General features: G+C 33.8%; 2 protein-coding genes across 7 annotated transcripts in view; both read left to right on the top strand.

The window, feature by feature from the left end:
* LOC109600418 (dual 3',5'-cyclic-AMP and -GMP phosphodiesterase 11) overlaps positions 1-12,985 on the top strand; it is a 149,021-nt gene extending 136,036 nt beyond the window's left edge. For all 6 annotated transcript variants that reach the window (XM_049961348.1, XM_049961347.1, XM_049961351.1 and 3 more), the window contains 14 exons: positions 713-1,037; positions 2,805-3,119; positions 5,792-5,899; positions 6,316-6,564; positions 9,451-9,548; positions 9,644-9,707; positions 9,813-10,148; positions 10,251-10,337; positions 10,393-10,560; positions 10,620-10,729; positions 10,788-10,976; positions 11,038-11,251; positions 11,315-11,398; positions 11,463-12,985. In XM_049961348.1, coding sequence (XP_049817305.1) covers positions 713-1,037; positions 2,805-3,119; positions 5,792-5,899; positions 6,316-6,564; positions 9,451-9,548; positions 9,644-9,707; positions 9,813-10,148; positions 10,251-10,337; positions 10,393-10,560; positions 10,620-10,729; positions 10,788-10,976; positions 11,038-11,251; positions 11,315-11,398; positions 11,463-11,687 — 2,572 coding nt within the window. In that variant the 3' untranslated portion in view covers positions 11,688-12,985. The remainder of the gene's footprint in view (positions 1-712; positions 1,038-2,804; positions 3,120-5,791; positions 5,900-6,315; positions 6,565-9,450; positions 9,549-9,643; positions 9,708-9,812; positions 10,149-10,250; positions 10,338-10,392; positions 10,561-10,619; positions 10,730-10,787; positions 10,977-11,037; positions 11,252-11,314; positions 11,399-11,462) is intronic.
* A 3,798-nt stretch (positions 12,986-16,783) lies between these two features.
* Positions 16,784-18,878, top strand: LOC109599612 (trehalase). The gene is made up of 4 exons (XM_020015631.2): positions 16,784-17,596; positions 17,880-18,063; positions 18,118-18,369; positions 18,540-18,878. Exons 1-4 carry the CDS (start codon positions 16,784-16,786, stop codon positions 18,851-18,853), a joined length of 1,563 nt encoding a protein of 520 aa, XP_019871190.1. The 3' UTR covers positions 18,854-18,878.
* The last annotated feature ends 2,415 nt before the right edge of the window (positions 18,879-21,293 follow it).

The following is a 21,293-nucleotide window of genomic DNA, read 5'->3' as shown; positions in this document are numbered from 1 at the left end:
TCCAATTATTGTTCGGAGAGGCGAAAGGCTTGAAAGTGATAAAAAGCCGTCAATGATTCAAGCGAAACCGTACGGAATTCCTTTGGGATAGAAGTGCAAAAAATGGGGCGCCAGAAATTCCTTTTCGAATATCGTCCCTGAATAGTTCTTTTATTGTCTAAAACTCGGTTTGTGTGTGTGCTCGATTATCTTATATCGGCGGAATGTCTGATAATTTCTTAATACATTCCATCAGACGGGACGCACAATATTGTCCACTGTGCAATTTCTAGCATTCACCAAAGTTTTTCGCATAGTCCTGACAAATTGCTCAATAAAAAAATTCAATTATGGTGGAAGTTGGACCTTATGGATCCATCACGGACCGGTCATAAAGATAAACACCACAGCCGGAGTGTTTTTCTATAAAAAACATCGGGATAAACTGATTGTTAAATGCTTTATGTCACGATTAAAATAGGCCCGTTCAAAAACGCGTCGGTTATTTCGCACTTGTTGTGTTTTCAGAGACAATTTATCCTCCTAACAAATGTAACAATTTAATTATAATGTATTAAAATTTGTAGCTGGAAACAAGCCAGAGGTCAGATAAAATCTTCGCCAACGTGTGGTCATTAAACACTTGTGTACAAAACACATTCATCAAAACTTTTATTTCCTAGGATCCGAAGGATAATTGACAATAACCTATTTTTGTTTTTCGTCTTTTCAGGAAAGCCACCCGCCAAGTGGTCGACTCGTGGCTGGTGTCGCACGCGACGCCGACGTCGTCGAGCGTGGAGCTCGCGTCGCCGACGCACAACCAGTCGCGGGGCGGCTCCGGCGCCACCACCCCAGTGCGCAAGATATCGGCGCACGAGTTCGAACGCGGCGGCCTACTGAAGCCGATGATCAGCACGGTGGACGGTACGCCGACCTTCATCACCGATGCCGCCCAGTCGCAGGGCGTCAGCAACAGCCCCACGCCGGGTAGGCGGCATCGCAGGAGCCGTCACGAGCTCAGGCAGTTGGACGAGAAGGAGCTCATCTTCGAACTGGTGAGGAAACTTTTACCGTTAACGTCGCTAGAATGCGTGTCAACAAATGTCGAACGGTCCTAAAAAATCCCTTATTGAATTTTACTTCCCGTTCCTGCTCCCATTTAATTGGGTCTGTCTCAGTTTGGAAGACGCCGTTAGCATATTTAATTTCAATACTCCAGCCCGAAAAGCGGGACGCTCTCTTGGTTTTCTATTTTCCCAACAGAAGCCGCCAAGAAAATACTATTATTAACGTAAAGCGTCGGATGAACTAGCTTCCCGAGATTAGTTCCATATTATAAAGGCAGAAATAAAAGAAATAAAACCGACGCGTCAGGGTCAAGGTCGACGGGGACGGCTTTTCCACTGGCGATGCCAGTAAATCACGACTGGTAAGAAAACCAGTCTAATTTATCTCGTGATTTTAGAGAGAAAACTGCTAATCCATCATTCAATTACGTTGCTGTTTCTTTCGGCAAACACTCTTGCCCCGCATAATATATTACAATTAGTTGCTTGGAGGAGTGTGTCTGATTTATGGGGCCGTGGCGAAGAGATCGATCTGTACAAAAGACCTGCAAATTGGGCGTAAAACCCATCCCCCCATACGAAGCAACAAAACGAAAATCGACCGATTTTCTAATCCATTTAAATGCATTTTTTACAAAGCTAAAATACGAAATAAACGAACGTTATCGCCACACTCGATGGCGGTCTTAAAAAAAGGAAAATATAAAGTCCATTCCTGTTTATTACTGTTGTTGGCGGCTGAAAATAGTTTGCGAAATTGAATGTTTTTTTTGTCCCTGCCGCAAATATACCACCGGATCGATGAGAAAGCTAGCACAAGCTTTTTTTAACCATGTACTCTTTCCGTGGCAATTTTTTCTGCAAGCGCACGAAAAAAAAGTGAGTCTGGAGATAATGTTTGCTGTCAAGTTTGTCACGGAAAGTTCAACATTTAATAGAGCACCAGTAAAACGGCCAAAAATTCCACTAGAGACGACACATGCTCTCGTGTCAAGATTACAACAGCATTTAAAGTTATTTGAAAAAATATGGTTTGTTGATGACACTTCTTTGCCTCCCTAATTGATGTTATTTGTAACAACTTTTAATGCCCTTTTAAAATATCAACCGCTTCCACCAATTACTTCTTTGTCATAACCAAAGGGAGCGTAAAGAGTTATGTAAATACGATTTTATTCATTAACTCCCTCTTCATTATATACCGAATGCCCTCTTTCAATTAGCTTCTGTTTGAAATGAAAATAATTATTAACGCTTGTTATAGCAATTTCGTTAGTAATTTCGTGAAACACAAGTAAATACTTCGTATGCGGTGTACAAAAACATCCCACATAAAGGCGAAAGTGCCTAATAACGAGGATGCCATGACGTTTTCGGCTTGGAAAAAGAGCCCATCACATAAAACGTTATTGTCGCATGTGCAACATGAACTCCCCGATGTTCTTTGTCCCGCTGGTCTTTTGCTCAATTTCCTAGGCAGATTCCGACGAAAAAGGGGTCCACGCACTCGTAACGACTACGGCCCAATAAAGGATTCAGTGGCCCATTCGGGGAGTCATTATCTGTCGCTTTCGCTCTTTGCTTTGAGGAAGTCCGATGGGACGCATCGTCGATGGCACGTTCCCGTCCTGTTTGCTTTAGTAGTTTTGGGAACGCAGTTTCCGTGATCGCGACACGTGCAATCTGATTAGCATATCCCGCCGATAACCGTAATTATGGAAAACATCAATTAATGGTACACATGTTTTGTTTCAGGTGAAGGACATCTGCAACGAGCTGGAGGTGCGATCTCTGTGCCACAAGATCCTCCAGAACGTGTCGATGTTGTTGCACGCAGATCGGGGCTCCTTGTTCCTGGTGCAGGGCGAGAAAGGCGGCGGTTGCACGCCGATGCCCACGGGACAGACGCCCAGGGGCCGGTGTCTCGTGTCGAAGCTGTTCGACGTGTGCTCGAAGAGCACGCTCATGGAGATGGAGAAGAAGGACGAGATCCGTATACCCTGGGGCACCGGCATCGTCGGTTACGTGGCGGAGAGCGGAGAGGCTGTGAATATACCGGACGCTTATCAGGTCAGTATTTGGGGGGTCCGAGTTCATCTTTATTGTTATCGCCTTCGTTACTGCTAACGTTTTTGAATTGGGTCAATAAAAACTTTTCGTTTTGTTTGTTTGATATGACATACTCTAAAGGGATTTGTTATACGAGTTGGTTTCTACCAGATGTATAATTTTGTTCATCAGATAAATTATTTAATTTTATTACCCTGTTTGTTTTACTATTTGAAGCTGATCATATAACGTATGTACTCGCCGTTAACTGAAATCTTATAATCAAACACACAAACACTCCACCGAATGGCGTTTTCATTTGTGTGTCATTTGGCTTTGAGCCAAGATAAAACACATTTATGAAAGGCAATTAACTCCACAAAGGATCTATAAAAATATTAAGGAACCCAAATACATTTAGGGCTTCGGCTTTTATGTCTAAATATAATGGAGAATATTCAATATCTTGCTGTTTCGATATGGAACAAGGCCAAAATATAATCATAATGTAATTTTTCCTCTTCAATTAAACCATTAAATAAACAAGTTGTTATTAATTCCCTCCCAATTTGGGAATTATCTCAAAATACTTGCCGAACAACTGGATAAACCCTAAATCAAAACCGTGGCGTGGCTTAATGGAAGCGGGAGACAAAGTTTCAGCACAACAAAGGAGGAACCGAGGCGCGCAGACCAGAAATTAGAAGTTTCTTATACGGAGCACGGACGACCTCAGACATGTCTTTTTAGCGTGCCTCATTAATTTTATAGTTCGAGCGGCATATCTGCGGAATTAATTAAAATTTCGGGAGAACCGCGGACAATTTCCGACATTATTGTCGTGCCGGGAAACGTTAAATTAAAAACGGCGGTAGATGAATTACGACGCGTCCTAATACTTTTTTAATTATAGCCTCTCTTTGCTGCTGATCTATTGCAATTATGTGGGTTTCTGAAATTCATTGAGTATGGGGAAGTACTTTTATTTTAAATACTAGGTTTGCCTTTTTCATTTATTTTGGAGTGTAATTTATTGATCTGGCTTTCTAATTGCTTGATTATACTATTTTGCATAGAATTCTGTTATTGTTGTTGCACTTAGTGTAATGAAGTTTCATTTCATTTATACGAAAGTTTATTAACATCTTCACATCGATTTCATTCATTGGATGCATTCGATTTCTATCATTCATTTAATTATCTTAGTTGGAATTTTCTGTTGCCGACTATAATTCAGATCCGGCGAATGAGAATACATAAAATGCAACAGGATTAATCAGATGACAATCAAATTGCATAGTAGAAAGTCCATGGAGAGTCCAATAAAGTCCATTTAATCTAATTACATTGAGTGTTTCCAGGCAAACTGGGGCTGTATCCACAATAAAGATTCAATAAAACGTCGTAACTTGTCCAACTTTTAATTTGCAACCATATTTCGCAAAAGTACCAACAATAGGGCATAATTTCCTAATTTTTTTCTCAGTTCAGAAACTTTCGCCAAATATGTTTATTGGATGCGGAATCCAATAAATACTTTGAATGTAGTCCGGAAAGTAGACGGGGGCCCATTTCTATACCCGCCGTTTCCATCGATCCGTCGTGAAAAGAAAGTTCTCTCCTCGCGCGAGACGAGAATATCAATTAATTTTATTGTGCTTAATTAAGGGCCTATTGATTGTGCCTAAAAATACGGTTTAAATTAAATGTGTTATTGGAACCGTCTCGGTAATTGGTCGTATTTATTGATCTATGCAAAATAAAAATTTTATTGTATGAAATCCAATTTACAAAATTAACACAGCTGCGTGTTCAATCAAGTAAACTGGTACTGTTTCCAATATCAACATAATAATCGCTTTTCAAAATTAGTTTTATATGCAAACAAGCTGTTTTTCACTCGCAGCACCTGTTCGGATAAACCTCAAATTTTGGCCGCAAATCGAACACGTGTCTTATCAAATTTCGTTGCAAATAGAGGCGAGGTTACGGTCCGCTGGCTAATTCGTATTCATCGGTCGAAATCTCTTAATTAAGTCTTTGTGTCCCGTAATTTGAAGTTGTATTCCGATTGCGTCTCATGAAAAATTATTTTTTTATTTTGTATAATTAGGCGCCGGAACCTTTCATATAACGTAATGTTTCGACTACCACAACCAATTAATGTGTAAGATAATCTTTAAATAACATTATGCATAAATTTTATACTCATCTGTGACAGTATCAATACAAAATATTTGCTGCGACGGCATTTGCATTTCGCAATCTTAATAAATATTGTCATTCTGACCGAAGCATCATAGAAAAATTTTTATTATATCACACATTAAATAGATTTCCTGTTCCATTCACTTACGTCCAGTAAATTTAACCTTTTATTATACAATCTCAAGAACATGATTTATATAACTGATATTCAAATTCAGCGGAAATTTCAATGGGGCATTTTATTAAACACAAACATTTTCATGCTCCGGCGTATAATAAAGCAACTTTGGCGTATAAAAATCCCGTTGCCAGCCGCTTTTCGAGTGCAATACATCTTTTTCGTCATATATTTTGAGTTTTATTAATGTAAATATGGGTTCCATTCACTGTAAAGTCGCAAGAAAAATATTGCTTTTTAAATCAAGTTGGAGTAACTATTGAAAATTTACTAGAAAAAGGTGAATGATGGATTTCTTTCGTTGCAGGATAATCGATTCAACCACGATATCGATACCTTGACTGGATACAGGACGAAAACGTTGCTGTGTATGCCTATTAAGGATACGAATGGAGATGTGATAGGAGTAGCGCAAGTAAGTACTCGAAGTAAATCAATTTTTTTCATGTCCTTTTCTGTGTGTTCCTAGGTTGTAAAACTGTTTTACAATCTAAAAAGCAGTAAATTTTATCAAATCGGTACCATTATACGGACGCTTCACATACAGAGTTCAATAAAAATAATAAGAAAACAAGATAATTTCCCCATTTGCAGGATAGAAGTCCGCGCAATAGAACTTATGTAAAGAAAATAATAAAACAAAATGTACATGTCGATGTTTACCATAACAAAGCAACTGGAAAACGTAGTTTTGCTTTGCTTTTTGTTAATAATAGCATTCAAGCAAATAATTTAATGTTTATTGATTGATGTTTTATGTAAATTACGACTCTATGAAATTTATACGTCTGAAGAACTCGGAGAGTGCTTAACATATTTTGTTCATTGCAGGTTATAAATAAAGTAGGGGACCAACCGTTTACAAAACAAGACGAGGAGATTTTCTCCAGTTACCTACAATTCTGCGGCATCGGCCTGAAGAACGCCCAGCTATACGAAAAGTCGCAGTTAGAGGTGAAGAGAAACCAAGTCCTATTGGACCTGGCCCGCATGATCTTTGAAGAGCAGAGCACGATTGAACACGTCGTGTTCAGAATTCTGACGCACACCCAAAGTCTGATTCAGTGTCAGCGAGTGCAAGTAAGTTTCTATTTTAAGATGAAGAAGTGAATTGTGGCGTTATCAAAATATAATTCTGATGGTAAATGTTTGGACAAAAAAACATTCTTGACGTAATAACACCGCTTTGTTCTGTCCATGTTCGAATCTGGAGAACATTTTATCGAAAAACGTTCTGGTTTTTTATAGTTCTCTAATTTCGACATTAGTGACGAAATTAAAGCGGACGAAGTCAGTTGAATTTTTCATTGTGCTTGCCAAACGCGACAATTTCATTTTACGTCCCCATGGTATGGTTCTTATTTCATTTTTATTTTCTATCAACAAACCTGATTTTATGGTTATTGATTTTCGTTCAAGAAACTGCCATCTTTGTCCGGTACGATAAATTGTTTTTACTGTGCGATCTGGTTTACTTTTGGAATATGCAACGAATCCCGTTTTGTTGTTTATATTATCTTAGGTTTGTGTTTATATAGATTTTCGCCTTTGTTTGGGGGAAAAGACTGAAGTGGAACATTGCCAAGTTCAATCAAAACATTTCGTCTGGGTCAACACTAAAAATCTTGATAAAATAAAGTAAACAAAGCAAGATAAACGCCGGATTTTTATTATTAATGTTTCTTCGGCATGCATTAATAATTTTTAAAAGTAGGTACGTCCTAAAATTTTATATTTAATGCTGCTGGGAATTAAAAATTCATTCCAATCTGATTTATGCAGCTCGGTTTTATGAGTTTATAATAAAAATACATTAGATTTATCTCTTTGAAAAGTAATTGACTCATGTTTTCAGAATACTCTACATCATAACAAAATTATACAGTAATGTAATGATAAAATGTGATTTTATTAACAAGCCTCTTGTTTATCAAAATTCATACAGAACACCCTCCTAACAAATGGGACCCAATTTAATAAACCAGTTAATTTACAAAGCAAAATTTCCATCGATTCATTTGGAAAGTTCCACGACGGACACATCGATCGGCCGAAGGTGCTTTTAGAACAGACACCGGGGGGGCATTAACGATAATTGGGTCTTGCGAATGGACTTGATGGACTTAACAACAATAATAGTTTGGCGGGCTTTAAACCGATCCTGTCCATCTAACGACAAGATGCAGCATCGGTGTCGAATCTCCATTCTCGATCAGCCGCTTGCTGGATTAGTTTCGGGATTGTGTAAACTGCATAATGAACACACATCCATGCCATTATTCCATTCGTTTTTATGCCAGGAATTAAGTTTGTCTAGTCAGCTTTGCAATCACGTAAGTCAATTAAACAACCTCATTAACAAACATGTTCATGATTAAAAATTTACGTCACCGATGACGTGACAACTAAGTTTGAAATTGAGACATTGCACATTTGCTGCTGCTGCCTCGTCATCTTTCTCAACCGAATAAGCTTTCCAACAACTACAAACTTAGCCACGGTCCTTTTGTGCCAGTATAATTAATTTCGGGCACTAAATAGACGATGCATGTTTCTTTGCACAACCCAAATTTCGAATTTGTGACATATTTCCAGTAAACATCCCCGGCATTAGCATCGCATAACGGCAGCGCTATAACGCCCCGGCAAACTAAATGGATTATAGCCGAAACACGGGCGTCATTCACGCCAGCTCGTTTCGCTATTAACATCCCCGCATAATTCCAGTCAACCTTGTCCCAGTGCTAGACAGATTGTCCCGATGCTCGCCTGCCCCCTGAGACGATCCCATCCCAGGATCGATTCCTCATTATATCCCATACACACACGCACTCGGCTCCTTAATCTAGCGGCAGTTTGTCTTCGGAACTAACGCTGATATATTGCGAGCCTCGCTGCGTTGCGGGGAGATAAAACGCGTCAGAAGTTTGGTGGAATGGGGTTTGGTTAAACGGTCCTTAAGCACAGGTCTAGCCACGAGTCGAGAGCATTTCCGGGCTCTTAAATCTTGATTGTATTAGTTTACTTTCATTTTACTAATTCCGTCCCATTTCGAATCTGATAGAGCACGCAAACATAACTGTATCCTTGTTATGAATACGCATGAACCTCCTCCACCATTGTGTTGGGACGGTCCAACATAAAACCCGAAGCGTTTGAATATTCATATTCCGATTTGGCTCCCCGTTCCCTACAAGAGTCACAATCGACGGCTAGAACGGAATGCGATAACAATTAAGCCGGCACTAATAGCATCCCATTTTGTGTGTAAGTGGGTTAAGATGCGATACCAGGAAGCAGTTAAACTGCGAAATTCGATATCGGCATGCTCCAAGGGCAGACACATGTCACACGTATCGCCCGGAATACGGTTGCCTCCCTCCTTGACAGTCGCCGCCTTAGAGGCGACATTGTGTCTCAATTTTAACTAGCAAGGGGTGGTTGTTAATGCCCATTCACACTTGTGGAAAAGCGTTTCGCTCTTTGAGCCACGCCGATCCGTGAATCCCAGAGGATAATTGAAACCCTAGCAGGTAGGTGTGAATCCTTCGGCAAGAAATAAAGCTTAAGGGGCACGTCAAACATTCACTTTGACGAATGAAACCGTCTAGCTACTTTCATATCTACACTATATGGAGTGTCTGTCTGTCTTTTGATAAAGCACCTTCAAAGATGAGGAGGCTGCTGAAAGGTTAAACTATGAAATCCCGACGTTTCAGATTTGTCCTTTAACCCAAATGTATTATATACGATTTCTTTATATTATTAATTTTAAGCTTAAATTCTTTCAAAAATATGCTTTTAGATGTTTACTTTACTTATACATTACATCCTTCCTGGCATTTCTGTACAAGGTTATTTGGGGACGTATTTGATGTGTAGAAAACCTTTGATTCTGTTACTAAAATAATACTTTATTAGGAACATACAACACAAAGTTTGTTATCTGATATGCTTTTGTTTCAGGTTCTTTTAGTCCACCAAGGGTCTAAGATAAGTTTTTCAAGGGTCTTTGACTTTGAAGCCAATGACCTAGATGGTGACGACGGCGAATCAAGAACAAGGTAAATTTAATAACATAAAATTTATACAAGCCCTTTTTACATTAACTATAGTGATCAATATTTTTTATATCTAAATTGTTTAATTTTTGTTTTAGTCCATTTGAAAGCCGTTTTCCCATTAATGTTGGAATCACAGGATACGTTGCCACCACCGGTGAGGTAGGTTCACTTTAATTATTATTTCTTTATTATAATTGATAATTTAAAAATTCCATATAAAGTTAAAACACGCAAAATTAAATATGCGTTGTTACCTTCTTACAGACCGTGAACATCCCTCACGCGGAGGAAGATGGTAGATTTGACGCATCGGTAGACGAAGGTACCGACTTCAGACATCGTACTATACTCTGCATGCCGATCAAGAACAGCGGCGGCCAAATAGTTGGCGTCATACAATTGATTAACAAATTCAACGAGCTACCGTTCACAAAGAACGACGAGAACTTCGTCGAGGCTTTCGCCATTTTCTGCGGCATGGGCATACACAACACGCACATGTACGAGAAAGCAGTCGTCGCGATCGCCAAACAGAACGTCACGCTCGAGGTGCTCAGCTATCACGCGACCGCCTCCATGGAGGATGCCCAGAGGCTAAGGGTATGTATTTATATTCTTCGTTTACTATAAATATATGTGTATACTAAAACATACGTATACTAAAACACTGGCAAAACGATGACTTACAAACATAATTTGCAGAGTCTTAGAGTGCCTTCTTCAGCACATTTCCGATTGCATCATTTCTCCTTCGACGACATCAACATGAACGACGATGAAACTTTAACTGTAAGTTGTTGTGCGTTTAAAACAAACACGTATTTGATGTTGAATTGTTTTTCAGGCCTGTATCAGAATGTTCCTTGATCTTGATCTAGTCGAAAGATTTCATATGGACTATGAAGTCTTGTGCCGATGGCTGTTATCTGTTAAGAAGAATTATAGAAACGTAACTTACCATAATTGGAGGCACGCCTTCAACGTCGCTCAGATGATGTTCTCAATTTTAACTGTATGCGTTTAAACAAAAACATTTCGAGAAACATAAACTAAATGTAATTTTTATTCCAGGTAACACAATGGTGGAAAATATTTGGGGAGAGTGAGTGCTTGGCTTTGATGATAGCTTGTCTCTGTCACGATCTGGATCACAGAGGCACCAATAATTCATTCCAAATAAAGTAAATATTATCTCTAAAATAATAAACATTATATACTAAATATTTTACTTATGTTCAGGGCTTCTTCGCCTTTGGCGCAGTTGTATTCCACCTCCACCATGGAACACCATCACTTTGATCAGTGTATAATGATTTTAAATTCACCGGGCAACGAATTGTTGTCCAACATTTCGCCAGAAGAGTATTCCAGGATAATCAGGGTTTTAGAAGAGGCTATTTTGTCGACAGACCTGGCTGTATATTTCAGGTATGTTACAGAATTGTCACACTTAAGTGAATGTTGTTGAATGAGCCTTTTTTATTTACAGAAAAAGGGGAGCCTTCTTCAATGTAGTGCGCGATGGCCCAAACTGGGCTCAAGACGATCATAGAGATCTGTTGCGGGCCATGCTGATGACAGTTTGCGATTTAGCTGCCATCACTAAACCTTGGGAGGTAGAAAAACGTGTCGCTGAACTTGTATCGTCGGAGTTCTTCGAACAAGGCGACATGGAACGGGAAAAACTGAATATTGTACCAATTGTAAGTTACATTAATATTTGTTGTTTCACTAAATAAATAACTTTGCTTAATATTATTTTCCAGGACATAATGAATAGAGAAAAAGAGGATCAACTACCATTAATGCAAGTTGGTTTCATCGATTCCATTTGCCTTCCGATTTACGAGGTAAATAATTTTACTAAAACCATGAAAATGGTAATGATTATAATTTCCCTCGTTTGCATTACAGTCGTTCTCTTCACTGAGCCCTCAATTGGAACCTCTGGTAGAAGGTGTGAGGGAGAATCGGAAAAAGTGGCTAGAAGTCGCCGCCGCCAACAGTCTAGTTACCCCAAATCAGGAAAATATGGAGGACCGTGACAGCAATGACAACGTATCGAAACAAAACGCACTAGATGCAAACTCGGCACCGAACACACCGGAAAATAATTCCAGTTCTACTGTTTCAGAATAAGTATATCAAGTCTGTTCATTATTTGAGATATGATATCGCAAAGAATTTAATGGGTTGTACATAAATAAAATCAGTATATGATCACGTAATTTTCTGATTAATATTTAATAGTGAAAATTGCTGTTCTAACGATCTTGACTATTTTTCTTAGTTTAATGTATATAATCTGTTAATAACTTTGAAAGGAAGACTTAAGTAACAGTACTATTGCAAATGAGGTATTTATAGAATTAATATTGTTAAGTAATATTTTTTTATTCTGTTCTGGTTTTACTTTCTTGAATTACATGAATTTAACTTATTTTAAATATATAAATTGCCTATTTAAAGGCCTCTTAAATCAAATAACCAAATCAAATAAAATTTCTTAAGAATACTGTAGTTCACCATGTACCAATATTACCACAAAATTAGGAAACTACAACCTAGAAGTTATTTTAAGAAAACTAGAAAATCTATGTAAATATGTTCGTTGCATAATTTCCCTGTATTCCAATTTAAAATTTAGATGCAAAAAGAATTTTATATTTATAATCATTTCCATACATTGTATCTAAAGTTTTAGTTGGAATACAGTGTATATATTTAATGGTTTATGTATTAAATATTTATTGCAATTTCTGAATAAAATCTCAGTTATGTAGTCAATTTTCAAAGGGACAATGAAGGCATTATAAAGCAAGGCCTTGGTAGAAAAATTGCACACTTTAATCTTAAATGCTACAAAGGTTTGTCTGTTTCTTAATATTTTTTCCTATCTAGTGCATTGCTAAAGATCTCTATCTTACACAATATCTTTCTGTTATAGATAAAATTTGTTTTGGTTTGCATTGTTTACATCTCTATATTATAAGAAAAAATGTACATATTTTTAATTAATTTATTTATTATGATAGCTCTCTTTACAAAATATAGTACTTCTTTAAATTAGGGTAACCATGTCTGTTTTGTGATATTTTATTAACTCCGTGAGTTTATTCGATATAAATTCATAGAGAACCGTATTTTTATATGGTATTACTTGTTGTCCATTTTATTCAAAAAGTCAATAATATATTTGTATTGACTTTTTGTATATTTTGGGTAAACTTTTTTAGAAAACCAAAGTGTATTTTATATGAGTTGATATAGTAATTTAATTTTTATTAATTGAATTTAAAATTAGAAATTTGTGTGATGTTGAAGTTTTAGTTTTTAGTTATTTAATATTTTAAAACCATTATTACTTTTTTTGTAATATTTAATATATGTACAGTACATGCAAAATGTAAATGACCACAAATTAATTAATAATAATAATATATATTTATCAATTAAATTGAGTTTTATTTACCCTTTTGCCAAATCCAGACACTGTTTGAATTTTATCTGTAAGTCTATTTAAATTAATTAAAAAATATAAACTATACAGGTAACATAATTTTCTATTAGACATAAAATATAATAAATACATAGCATATAATGGGAAATTAATAATGTAATATGAGTTGTTAAAATGTCATATTATGAATGTTCTTATTGATTTTCCTTAAAATGAGTAATCACCGAACTGAACATAAATGACCGGAAAAATTTTATAAGTGTTACTTGTTTATTATCCATTATGGACACTGCAATTGTGGCCCCACTGGTATTATTTACAGTTTTTGTTTACTTTTGCGTATTAACAACATGTACTTTTTGTTCTTGAGATTCAAGTAGATGTTGCTGTGAACACGCGCGGTTTACCTAGTAGACCGTCATCTACCACTGGTGTTTCGCTATTTCTGCGCCCATATCACTTTTAATCAAAGACCTTTTTCAATCTTATCCCTATGGATCGTGATGTACTAACTGTTAAAAACTACATAATGTGAAAAGAGGATGAATTAAATAAATAACAGAATGGATCTAACGTGAAAAAAATTAACAAACGTTTGTATTATATTTAAAAAAGAATCAAAATTGTACTGGGCACGAAAATAACATGAGTCTTGTGATTTGGACAATTACTAAATAATAGTAATATGGTAAGTATGGAAAAATTCGAGGACTATTCAAAACAAGGTTCTAAAATTTCTCTAAGAAATGATATTCTTACCGTTTCCCTCTGCGTCTGCTTTCACTTTGCCCAAAAATAATTCTTGTTTTGCCCCATGATCTCCTATTTATTCTGTGGTAATGTGAAACACTTATGTAGTTCAGCTGTAGGTACTGGTTTCTGTAATCTACTCTTGTGATTATATTAAAAGTTTTTAGCGTGGTATATAGAGGGCGAAGGCGTCTGTAACATATCGAGGCCACTCTTAATTTTCAAAGTGTAGAAGTTAATTACCTGTGTGTTTAGGGCCCTGTTGAATATACAGTAGTTTTTAAAGATATGTAGTTTAGTATAGATAATTTGTCTATATTTTATTTAATTTAAATAAATATACATTATTTTATATGGTGTGGAACAGGTAAAATGGAATAAATTGTGCATATTCATAAAAAATCTATATAATATTACTTATTAAGCTCTTAATGCGTTGTAGTGAATTATTTTGCTTTTAATTTTATTTTATTTTAAATGTAATTATTGAAATAAATGGAAATTAACTTTTAAAACTAATTAACAATTAAAACTCGAAAAACTGAATTTATTTCATTTGGTTCTATTTAATAAAATTATATTTTAATATTTAATAGCATTTTTTAATTTTAGTATTTCAACCTTTTTAATTACATTTACATAAATATTTTATTATTACATTAAATATTGTGTAAATTGTGAACCAAAATATATTTTATTCTATACACTACTGTAATATCGGTATTTTAAATAACTCTTAACTAATTAATAACGTTAGTTTATAGCGATTATATAGAAACTTTATTTTTAAAAAATTACTGGTTGAAATTACTGTGGTTCCAATAGAATAGTTAGAAGCACCAATAAAAAACGCTACTTGAAAAACAAATTTCCGAGACAGATAACAAAATTGAAAGGGGTATTTTCGAAATCTGCACTATATATAACGACAATGAATTTAATGAATATTTGAGCGCAGTTGACTTTGAAGCATTCCATTACGTTATTAAAAATATTGCAGATAAATACAAATTTTACTTCAAAAAGTAAAACGCACGAACGGCAATATTGCAATTAGTACTCTCTAATGTCAAGTTATTCATTTACTCTTTCCACGTTCAAATATGACTAATGCATCTCCCGTTATTTCAATTTTTCTCAGAAAGACTTGTACTACAAGCGAAAAACAAGATAAAAAATTTTAATTCAATTCAATTTAGTAAACATGGAAAACTTAGTCATCTTTATGATTCAGTCATTTCATTTGAAAGCTCAATTAATATCAAAACCCAAGTTAGATTCTATTCTAAGGAAGTTTGTAGTAAAATAATGGGCAGAAGAGTTTGAACGGGGTTCATGAGCTGCAAGGACGTGCAGTGCTCTGGAAGGCCCAATTAATAAAAATATTCACGTAAGTGCGTGATCTGCCAGAAATGGTAGAATTACGTATTGTAATTTATTCGCAAAATTGGGACACGACAGTGCTGTAATCGATAGAGATACAGCCCACTATTGAACAAAAACCAAAGGAGTCTGCTGCCTAGTGTGATATCCCACCAATTTTTTGGGACACAAATGGGATAATGTTCATTGATTATCTTCTAAAAAGGAAAAAAACATCAACGGTAAGTATTATACGAACTTCTTGCAGCGTTGTATTATCAGGACGATAATATGGATAACACATCCTCAACTTAAAAAAATGGCTCGGCAGTAAAAGAATCGACAATAAGGAAGTGGACTTGGTTGAAGAGCTCTCTCTGCGTTTTTCACAGCATAACGAAGCTATTGAATTTTGTTAGGAAAAGTGTATCGATATATAAAGAGGTCTATGTAGATAAATAAAGATTTTTTTCGAATTCCAATTTCATTTCTTTGTTAAATTAAATATTTGAATTCGAAATGTAAAGTCGCGAGTCGAGAAGATGCACCAAAATTTCAGTGAGGTGGCTGTCCTCAAATATTAGTTTATAATGGATTTGGATTGAATGCTCTATTTCTTCTAAACTTTTATTTAACTATCAGTAGTTTTACATCTGTTCTATACTTAGTTAAAATAATTAAGCAAGGCTTTTTTGATTGTCTTATTGGTTGATGCATATTAAAAACAATACATCTTAGGGTGCTAATGATGATAATATCTTATACGACACTTATTCGGTAAACTTTGATTGTTGATTATTTAATAATTATCATTACATTTATAAAATAATATAATAAATAAATTAAATAAATATATTAGTATTTGAATAAGCAAAGTGGTGTATCGAAAAAAGTATTACTAAATAGTCTTTCGAGATGCTCTCTATTTAAGGAAGATTTTTTATCCATTTTCTAACAATGTTAATAACAATGGTACAACACCAACAAGCCTGAAAAACTGGCAAAGTAAACTTGTGAGTAGATTACTTTAGGTTTATTCGACTACAACTTTGAAATGTTCGTGTCTATTTCTGAATAGCAGTAAAGTGCAATATTAGTGAAACAAATTACGCCCTGATCGTCCAAATTATATTAAATTTCTGACATATTAAAGACAAGTTTGTCAATATGTTGTTGGCAAACACACCAATAAACTCAAACTGAATAGTGTTTAGATATAGTAAATTGCACTAGTGTACTGTACAAAATAGACATTGTTAAAATTGCAATTAATTATAAACTATTCGAATATTTATATTAAATTAAATTAAATATATATTCTGAAATTTTCGTCGTAAATACAGCGGCAAATTATTAAAAAAACTAAATTATATTAATTGTTTGTCTCGAAACGCCAAATCATTCAAAATTAATAATAAAGTTATTTTTAACTTTAGGTGCGAGAAGTCGACTCGGTCCAAAGTAAGAACCACTCTGGTCATCAGTATGTATTAACTTATCTAAACTATAAATATTAAATCTTTAATTTTTTACTTTTGGACTGAACTAATACTACATATCTTATCTATGTATAGTATCTCTTATCTATATAATGGTATTTATTATATATACCAATACTGCTAATTTTATTTCCTTTTACTTAAAGATATCAGTAACGATATTGATGGCTTTTGTGCAAGAAAATTCGTTTGTGTTAGATGTCGTTCATAACGCATCTATATTTCCAGATTCGAAAACGTTTGTGGATTTATACCTAAGAAAACCACAAGAGGAGGTACTTGAAGCCTTTAAAAATTTGATTTCAGACACCAATGAAGTTCCTAAAGAAAAAGTTTTAGAACTCCTTGAACATTACTTCGAAGAGATAGGCGAGTTTGAGCATTGGGAACCAAGTGACTACAATCCGGAACCAGCATTCCTGAAGAAAATCAAAAACGAAAGGTATAAAGAATTTTGCAAATTATTAAATGGAATATGGCCCTCCTTGTCACGGAAGGTGAAGAAGGAAGTGTTCGAGGATCCAGAGAAATCCTCCTTAATTGCCATACCTAATGGATTTATTATTCCTGGAGGACGATTTAAGGAAATTTACTATTGGGATAGTTTGTGGATCATTGAAGGACTCTTAATCTGTGACATGACCGAGACAGTAAGAGGAATTCTTGAGAATTTCATTCATATGATTGATACATTGGGTTTTATACCTAACGGTAGTAGAAAGTATTATACGTCCAGATCCCAACCACCACTATTTGCTTTTATGGTGAATGAGTATATTAAAGCAACGAATAATACAGAATGGTTACATAAAAATATAGCAAGCATCGAAAAAGAACTGCAATTTTGGTTAAACAAATTTACTTGTTTAAAGAAAGGAGAAAAGGATTATCATATGTGTCGATATATTAGTGAAACTCCACTTCCGAGACCTGAATCATATAAAGAGGATATGGATACAGCTTCTAAAGGTGATAAGGTAAGTATTTAATTTGATAAGTTAAAATGATTTGATCAAGTGATATAAGTGATTTCCAAAATTTATTTTATCGCAAAAATACCCATACAATGACTTGCCATACCTTTATTTAATTATTTTATTATAGTTACTTAAGTCTGAGTGCTTTAAAAAGGATTATTTAAAAATAATGATTGATTGTATTGTGATTACATAAACTTGATATATCATCATTTTTAGAAAAAAATATATATATTTTGCAGTCAGTAATGATTAAATTAATTTTAAACCTTATACTTTGTAGGAGAAGTGTTATATTGAGTTAAGAAGTTCAGCTGAAAGTGGATGGGACTTTTCAAGTCGCTGGATTTTCGATTCTGATGAACACGAATTACACAAAACTGAAATAACTAGAGTTATTCCTGTTGATTTAAATGCCATGTTGTGTAGAGATTTTGAAATTATTTCTGAATTGTATTCGCTTATAGGTCAAATTTATTTTTTTATACATTATTTTTTTTATATATATGCTAAAATTGTAGGAGAGAGTGAAAAGGCCATATTGTGGATGAAGAAATCGAAAGATTTGCTAGAGGCTATTGATGAGCTTTTGTATAACGAAGAAGAAGGAATTTGGTTAGATTATGATGTGAAAACAAATTCACAACGTAAACGATTTTATGCAAGCAATTTTTCACCTCTTTGGACTGGCTCATATGATAAGAATCAATCTTCTAGGTACGGGGAACGCGCCGTAGAATACTTGAAGAAAAATGGGATTTTAGAACTCAAAGGTGAAAGACAATCAATATATGTCTATTTAATCTATCTATTTATATTATCAAATCAGTCGTTCAAGTGTTTAAATTAACAGGTATTAACAGGTGCCTTTGAAATGCAATTTATGAAAGTGATAAAAATTTCTACACTCTCTAAATGAATATTAAAACCTTTTCTATTTTAGGTGGTGTACCATGTTCTTTGATACGAACAGAACAACAATGGGATTTTCCAAACGTGTGGCCCCCTCTGCAATCCATAGTTACATTGGGATTGGATAGGACTGGACATCCAGAAGCTCAAAAGGTTGCTAGACAATTGGCTGAAACATATCTAGAATCAAACTTGCAAGCGTTTAATGAAACTAATGTAATGTTTGAGAAATATGATGCCGAGTCTCCTGGTAAATATGGCTACGGTGGTGAATATGCCGTGCAACCAGGATTTGGTTGGAGCAATGGTGTAATATTGTCATTTGTTAAACATTTTCAATTTTAAATTGAGTTGTTTAATTTATTGCAGTTTTATTGTTATGTGAACACAAGAGTGTATTAAAGAAAATACTCGTTATTTATTTAATACTCTTAACTTTCCAGGGAATTCTCTTACCTATGTATGAAAATTCCTATGATTTCTAGTCATGTTATAATATATAATATACCTAATAGATCTATTTATTATTTATCTATTATTACAGAGAATAAAGTGCAATGCAATACTCTATACACCAAATACTACTACTTATTTGTCTCTTGAATTATTTAAATTACATATTTGTGTTTTTTAGATAATTTATTTAGATAATCTGTAACCACATTATAGTTATGGTTATAATATTTATATTATTATAATATTTGGAGTATAATCTCAAAATTTTGCTGTATCTGTATTAATTTCCATTTTAGTTACATTCATTCAGTTATTACAAAGGTAAATAGATTATTCTGTATATATAATATATTATTATATATTATATATGTATATATAATATATTATTATATATTATATATTATAATGAAATATTGGTATAGAAATCATTGTTAAAATATTAATAAATAGTCATGTTATAATATATAATATACCTAATAGATCTATTTATTATTTATCTATTATTACAGAGAATACAGTGCAATGCAATACTCTATACACCAAATACTACTACTTATTTGTCTCTTGAATTATTTAAATTACATATTTGTGTTTTTTAGATAATTTATTTAGATAATCTGTAACCACATTATAGTTATGGTTATATTAATATTTATATTATTATAATATTTGGAGTATAATCTCAAAATTTTGCTGTGTCTGTATTAATTTACATTTTAGTTACATTCATTCAGTTATTACAAAGGTAAATAGATTATTCTGTATATATAATATATTATTATATATACATAATATAATTATTATATATTATATATTATAATGAAATATATATAGAAATGATATATATATATATAGAAATTTATTTATTCATTTATTTAATAATTCACATTGTAACGCTTAATTAGAGCTTGCGTGTTGCTATCACTTATTTCTTCGTATCCAGCATTTGGAACACTATCTGTCGAAAGTGTCTGTTTCAAATCAATCTTTCCATTATTGGTTGTATGGGCAGCCTTCTTTTCTTTATTCATCCATTCATTGAGGAGTATAAAAAACTTTTGTTTACTCTCATCAGAACTAATGTCGTTATATGTGAGTTTCTGCAATCTTCCCGAAGAGAGAAACTGCCTATCCATAGTTTTCCTAGTTAAGGCTGTCATTAGAATTTTACCCACGAGAGCCGCTTTTGCTGTATTTGTATTATCTTTGGTGGTCTTCTTATCCGTCTCGCCAACTTTATCATTTTCCCACTTGTTCATTGTTTCTCGAGGTGTTTTTTCCAGTGCGGGTTTAGGTATCAAGTTTTCCTCAATTCCCTTACGACGAACCAAAACAATATTTTTTCGATTAAGTCGACTATTTAAATCGGTGAATAAATTACTCAGTTGTGTACTGAGACCTTTAGTTAAGTCAAAGTCCATGATGATTGTTTAAAACTTTTGATTAAAAGTGTTTTTAACGTATATAGGTTCCTGTTTGCACAAGTTCGTACTTAGAATGTGTTGACACTGATTGAAGTGACCGTATTTTATATTATTTGAACCAATATCACCTGTTACACACAGGTAATCGCAAATTATTACTTTCGCAGGTTATCACTTCTTTGTCTTGAGATCATATGGATTATTCAGAAGAGTTTTAAATATTCTTTCACTAGATTACAAAAGATATTCATATATCATTTTATATATTAAGTCATATACCTGTTGGTTAATTTTGGAGGAAGAAGAATGAATAATCGTTTCTCTTAAGGCTAATAATTTTCTTTATTATATTTATATTTTATGATGAATACTCGCCATAAAATAATAAAATGTAATACATTAACTTATTTAAAAATAAAATAACTACAAAATATAACTATAATACACCTATTCTAATTAAAAAATATAAAAAAATTACAATAAAATTTGTGTTTATTTTTTCTGAAACACTGCTTTACAACCAAAATATATAAAGTAAAATAAACAAAGTTTCAACCATATTTATATTGGTTAAATATTAACTATATATGGATTAAAAAAGATTAAAATTGGCAGTTATAGAGACTGTCGATAGAAATAAAAACTTAGAATTTTTAGTATTAAAATTTGAAATTTCATAATGTTTGAATTAAAATTATCAACATCAATCTGGTTTTCACATCTATTGTGACTCCCAGCAACAATTATATGCATGTTTATGTGTTTTTTTATTATTCAAATATATTACGGACTGTACAAGATCATGACGAAATTTAAATACAATTCAATTGAAATAACAATTAATATACAATCATATTATTTATGAATAGTATTTGTATTTACTTAAATTTCAACAATACTTAGAC

Source organism: Aethina tumida, chromosome 1, assembly GCF_024364675.1.
Source record: "Aethina tumida isolate Nest 87 chromosome 1, icAetTumi1.1, whole genome shotgun sequence".
Lineage (NCBI taxonomy): Eukaryota > Metazoa > Arthropoda > Insecta > Coleoptera > Nitidulidae > Aethina > Aethina tumida.
This window is presented reverse-complemented; position numbering and strand designations above follow the sequence as displayed.